This window comes from Kryptolebias marmoratus, linkage group LG23, assembly GCF_001649575.2.
Source record: "Kryptolebias marmoratus isolate JLee-2015 linkage group LG23, ASM164957v2, whole genome shotgun sequence".
In the NCBI taxonomy this organism is placed as follows: Eukaryota; Metazoa; Chordata; class Actinopteri; order Cyprinodontiformes; family Rivulidae; genus Kryptolebias; species Kryptolebias marmoratus.
Window position 1 is genome coordinate 8,508,775 of NC_051452.1, and position 6,234 is coordinate 8,515,008.

At 47.2% G+C, this 6,234-nt stretch overlaps 1 protein-coding gene across 9 annotated transcripts in view; it reads left to right on the forward strand.

Annotated features, from left to right (window-relative positions):
• The window catches only part of LOC108242201 (nck-associated protein 5), a 147,056-nt gene that overhangs the window by 76,710 nt on the left and 64,112 nt on the right, over positions 1-6,234 (forward strand). For all 9 annotated transcript variants that reach the window (XM_037973898.1, XM_025008214.2, XM_017426907.3 and 6 more), the window contains one exon: positions 5,630-5,693. In XM_037973898.1, coding sequence (XP_037829826.1) covers positions 5,630-5,693 — 64 coding nt within the window. The remainder of the gene's footprint in view (positions 1-5,629; positions 5,694-6,234) is intronic.

Here is a 6,234-nt window from a genome sequence, read left to right on the forward strand (position 1 = left end):
AGAACACGTCACCAGGGAGGCGTCCAGGAGGCATCCTCACCAGATGCCCGAGCCACCTCAACTGGCTCCTCTCGACGTGGAGGAGCAGCGGCTCTACTCTGAGTCCCTCCCGGATGACCGAGCTTCTCACCCTATCTCTAAGGGAGAGCCCAGACACCCTGCGGAGGAAACTCATTTCAGCCGCTTGTGTTCGCGATCTCGTTCTTTCGGTCACTACCCAAAGCTCGTGACCACAGATGAGGGTAGGAACGTAGATCGGCTGGTAAATGGAGAGCTTCGCTTTGTTTTGGACTTGAAAATGGAAAATGTTTCGCTCCCTGCGAGCCTCAACGGCAGCACTTCAGATAGTCACTTTTCTGCATCAACTTGCGTCTCGATGAGGAACTCCCGCAGGGAAAAACGCCGAAGCCCAAAGTGCCGTTTAATCTGTTAACAACTTTTCCGAGCAGAGGGGAGATTAGGCACACTTGATAATAAGATGGTGCTCACGAGAAAACCAAAAAGAGACAGCACTTTTTTTTCCCCCCTCTTTCATTACGTGCTTAGCAGCAAATCAAGTACAATGGATTAAAGCCCCCCCCCCCGAATGGAGAAGTTGTGATGGAAATAAAGCTACACGTCTGCCTCCCACAGAGCAGCTCAATGGTCCGACGTGTCGGCTCAAGTTGGCAAATGCTCTCGCCGTGATTGATCCTCCCTCCGCCCCGACGGGTCGTGTCTTTGCACGCCGCCGCGCAAACAACGCGCGAAGAGGGTTTCCACAGGAAGGAATGCGAGGAAGCAGGGTTGCGCAGGTGTCGTGTGCACTTGTTGGGCGTCTTATCTTAAAGGGACGGGTGTTTTTAATGCTGCTGGAAGCCCACAAGAGAAGAACGGGAGTTTGTTTGTTTTAAGGTTCCCAACAAAGGAAGTCGGTTCCTTCACCTTCTGGTGCTTTGTTTGGTTTAATTTGAGTTTTCCAGTTTCAGCTGTTGGGACATCAGCCCAACTCCCTGATAGACATTCACTTATCAACATTTTGACTTGTAACATGAAACCAAAGTGATTCTTCCGAGATAAACAAATAACTGAAGTGAATTTATGCTTCTTCCACATACGACCGTTTGTGACTTACTTTGGCTCCAAACTCCATCTTTTTCAAACATTATCCAGCTGTTTATGGGCGTGAGAGCCCTCCTGACCCGGTTTATGTGTTGCAACAGATGCTTCCTGCTCACAAGCCATGGCGATGGGGCTCCGGCCTGGCTCAGCGACGCTCGGCGGGATTCCCTCCTCCGCTCTCAGGTGATTCCCGGTCGCCTAAAACGGCCGGACGGAGCTCCTCGCTTTCTAACGGTGACTCAGCGAGACACAGAAACAGAGCGACGACCATACGAAAAGAACGGCGTTGTTTATTTTTGGGGGGGGGGCAAAAAAAGGGAGGCTTTAAAACGTCTTAACTGTACACGACCAAGGCACCAACTATCAAGCACAGTGGTGGTAGCATGGTGCTGTGGGGCACTGCACAACTTTGCCTCAAATTAAAAAAACTAAATGAGACTTGGACACAGCTGGGCGTTCCAACAGGACATTGACCCCGAGCACGCATCAGGACTGGTTTCTGATTGGATGAGTACTGGGCCCGTGCCACGAAACCAACTCCGCCACAGAAGGGCGGTCGAATATCCAGGCAGAGCCCGAAGCTTGTCGGTGGATCTGAAACCCGCGTGGTCGAGGTGCAGCTTGGTAAACGGAAGGATCCAACTGGGCCGAGAGCAACGGCGACGGGAGAACTCCTGATAAATAACAATTATTAAAAAACTAACGTCTAATAAGTCATTAAAAGTCTCAAATTAATTCGCCTTTCGCAGCCGAACTTCTGCCCAGCGAGAGATGAAAACTCTTCGTTTCAGGAGGCGAACTTCGTGACGTGACCTTCCTGTCGCTCCAGCTGCTGGTTGGAGAGCTTTTTAGGCTGCTGAAGGTTTACCAAAAACGAGAGGCAGGATCTGGACTGAGAAACGTCCTCGTTGCATACATCCACACGTGCAGAGGGCGAGGGTTTCCTTTACGTTCGTCTGTGTGAGTATTACTCCCCGCAGGCAGCAGTTGGATGGCAGCAGTTGGATGTCATCAGTGAGCGTTTTGCACCAGATTGCTGTTTTGACTTTTGCTGGTGCCAATTACTGTAATTATGTTTAACACAGAACGTCAAATTGCTCCATATTTGGCGGGCGACTTTTCTCGGGGCGCAGTCGGCTCCCGCTCGGCTGCTGCAGCTCCGAAGAGGCCCGGAGCTCAGCCATAACACAGACTGGAGGAATGCCAGGCGAGGGCCGGCTTAAAACAACAAGATCCGCCGGGAGAACTTCCAGATCGTTTCTGTTTCTTTTTTTTTTTTCTTCCTCCTTAAGGTGGACTGATGATGTCAGCAGTCTGCGGTCGCAGGAAGAGACGCAGAAATGACATTTTCTGCGAAAAAGCAGAGCATGATGAGCTAAATCTAAAAGAAAACGGGACTTTAGCTAAAAGCTGAAAGCAGCAAAAAGCTAAAAATAACAAAAGGCTAGCTAGAAGGCACAAGCAGTAGAAGAAGGTCGGAGCGAAAGTGAGAAAATGTTAGCTAAAAGTTAAAAAGTGCAGAATGGCAGCTAAAAAATAGCAAAAAGTATTAAATGGCTAGCTGAAGCTAAAAGCAGCAAAAAGCTATTTAGAAGGTAAATGTAGCTAAATGTGAACTAAAGGCTAAAAGTATCAGAGCTAGCTAAAAGTTGCAGAAGAGGAGCTAAAAGCTAAAAGCAGTAACAGGGTAGCTAAATGCTAAAAGTATGAAAATGATAGCTAAAAGTAGAAAAAAGTAGGTAAAAGCTAAAGTGACAAAAGAGGTAAACATAGCCAAATGGTAGCTGAAACTAGCAAAACGCCAGCTAGAAGCTAAAAGCAGCCGAAGACAAAAACGGAGCAAGTAGCTTAAGGAGGACATCCATTTTCAGTGTATTTCTATATGAAAAGTTTTTGTCAATAAAGTTCAGTATTTTGAAAAGTTTCAAAGTTTCAAAAACCAAAAGTACTAGCAGCCGTCTCCAGAATGAGCTGAACGTTTTGATACATGAACAGCTAAAACAGCTGAAGGTACGCAGAAGTAGCTGGACTGTAAAGACAAAAAAAAACAGGCTTTAACGCTGAGTCAGCGTTTAAAGAAGCAGGACAGGAGTGGATGAGCGAGACTCGGGTGTGGAGCAGGAATTCACACTTTCACACTCAGATGTGTGCGTTTCTAAAGCAACACCTTCGCCCATTTGGACAACACACACACACACACACACCTCGGCTTCGCTGCGGCAGCCCGCTCCCATCAGGAGCAACGCCGCAGCCGAAATGCGAGTCTGCAGCACATTTTTTCAGCCCAGACTCATCCGTCAGCCGAACGTTTGGAGGGTCCTCCCGCCACAGGTACGCCGCTCAGAAACAATGATGTCTTGTTGTCAAACGGAGCCAAGAAGACATTAGTCATGAGCTGTTCTGGGGGGAGGTGAGGGGTGTCGGTTCGCTGAAGAAATGGGGGAAAAATGTGCAGGTGGCTGTGATTCCCCGCCTGCCTGCCTGTAGGACGAGACGCTTTTTAACCGTCCGGCCAGCGGCTCTGGGCGGGATTCCCTCCGACACGAGTGGGGCTTAGAAACAGGAGCGCTCGTGAACAAACAGCGTCTTACCTGTTGCAGATGGCTTTACTTTAGAGAACGCGGACCGATGAGCTGACACCGCAAAAAGACTCCACTTTGAAGTGCATCAAAACTCTTGTTCTATAAACTTTTACCGAGACCGGAAGTGCTACAGCTAGCTGCTGCTGCTATTAGGGCTTGCATTAATGGGATTCTATGTGAAGAAATGTGTCATGTAAAATGACAAATACAGGAATATCAGGAGATGTCTGAGACGGCACGTTTGGACTAGCTGTTAGCTCGTCTTTTTCTCCAAACTGAAGAGTCATCTAAAGCAGGTAAGATATTAACTGCTTAGAAGGGTTCGACACAACCTGGCTTTGGAAGATCTTAACTATTGTTTTCAATGATATCGCAGGCTGATTTTAGCAAATCTTTGTTTCTATTTGCTCATTGCTGTCGCCGCTAAACGGCGAAACCCAGGCGATTGTGTGTTTTTGCCCATACGCGTTTCTGTGTTTGTCTGTTAGCAAAATATCTCACAAACCACGGGACGGATTTCGATGAAACTCTCACAAAGTAATCACTGGATGTACCTCCACAGCTGTTTAACTTGTGGAGTCGACCCATTTCAAGATGGCCGCCACAGCTAAGTGATCTTAGAAAACACAAAAAGGGCTCCAACTCAGCAGGTCTTGCAGACACTGAGCTCAAACTTGGTGCGGAGGTAGCTGAGAGTGATCCCCAGCACGTAATCTAAGTGCATCTCATTTCCTGACACCTCAGCCTAAAACTTCAGCCTTAACTGTTGGAGTTGATCTCAAACGTCTGTTAGCAAAATATCTCACAAACTGTAGGACGGATTTCAACGAAACTTTCAGCATCTCATCACTGGATCTACGTCTAAAACTGATTAACGTCTGGGGCCATTTCGATTTAAGATGGCCGCCGCGGCCAAGTCAACTCAGAAAACGCTTAAATGGCTCGGTTTTACGGATACAGAGCTAAAACTTGGTGTGGTAGTAGCTGAGAGTGATCCAAAACACACAAACCAAGTGGTAACAGATGATTTCACATAAAGTTATTTTGGATTTTTTCTCATTTAATTTAATAAACAAAAGTTATTTTAATGATTCTTGTAAATCGAGCCAAACGTGAGGAAATATTCTGATTCTACGTCGCTTATTGTTTGTAAATACTTCGTTTTCTGTCATTGTGGAGGAAACCCCTGTCACGTTTTGATGTTTAAAGGGTTTTTGTCGGGTTCGTCGCTTTCTGCTGACTGGAACTGAAGGACTCCTTGGAGCAATAAACTTTGTGGATTTGTGTTGCTCTGAACGTATTTGACATCCAGATGAATGACTTTCAGGCTGCCAGAGGGAGGTGTTTTGATCCTCTGCCCCATTTTTTTTTTAATTATTCTTTTAAATAAGAATAAAAACACTTCCAGAACGACGAGCTTGTCTTGGAGCTGCAGGAGGAGGGGCTGCTTTAAAACAAGGTTCTTTATGATCCCTGCTGGTGTGCCAAGATTTATCCCATTAAAGTCTGGAATGCCCTCACGTGGGAAAAGGATTGAACAGAGGATTTCTTTGTTTGGCCCGGCCCGTGTGTGTAAAACGGGAGGGGGGGCAGGTTTGTTATGAGTGGATGTGTAAAGTCTGGTTGTGAGGATGCCCTGCTTTCTGTTTCCTCTTGGGCTATTTTCGTCTGGACAGAACCGGCGGATGAGTTTGTCTCCTGTGAGCGTGTTTCCTCCCAGGATCGGAAGTTTGTTCGCTTCCATATTGAATATCACGGCTGATAAACGAACTCGCCGAAACACCCCCCCCGAATCCTGAAATTTATGAGATTCCTGCGGAGAACTTGAATATTTTCTTGTTTTGCTTTGGCGTAAACATTCGTCAGTGCCTGTTTTTTGTTTTTTGTTTTTTTTCTTAATTTGTGATGATTACATGCTGACTCACTCCTAATCTGTCTCTGTTTAGGGAAAAGCTGGCCGTGGCTCGCCTGGAGAGGGAAGTCGCACGGAGCAGGAGTGAAGGAACAATGGTACGGTACACCCTCTCGTCCCTACGGTCTGTCTGGTCCGGAGTTTTAAACTGAAATTGTTGAAAAAAGGAAGTTGTAGCCGTCTGGCTCGAACCTTGAACAGTTACACAAGCCGTCATGCTCAGAGTATGTGTTGTGACCGACTCTCAGCTACTACCACACCAAATTTTAGCTCCATATCTGTAATACTGACTGAGATATAGCCGTTTTTGTGTTTTGTTAAGGTGGATTAGCTGTGGCAGCCATTTTGGATTGGGTTGACTCCAAACCTGAATCAGTTCTAGAGGTATATCCAGGGATTCATTAAAACCTTTCCTGCTGTGTGTCGCTTCATCCATCATGCTTTAAACCCCCCTCCCCCACATCATGATGCTGCCGCCGCCATGCTTCACTGTGAGGTGGTGACGTTCTCAGCAGGATTCCTAAAAGGAAGGCGGTGATGTTCCCCATCTCTTCCTGACGGCTCGGGAGGTGCAGACTCGGAGAAGAATCCGCCTGCCACTCAGGGAGGTCGAAGTTGAACGAGGCGGAGCTCAGCTGA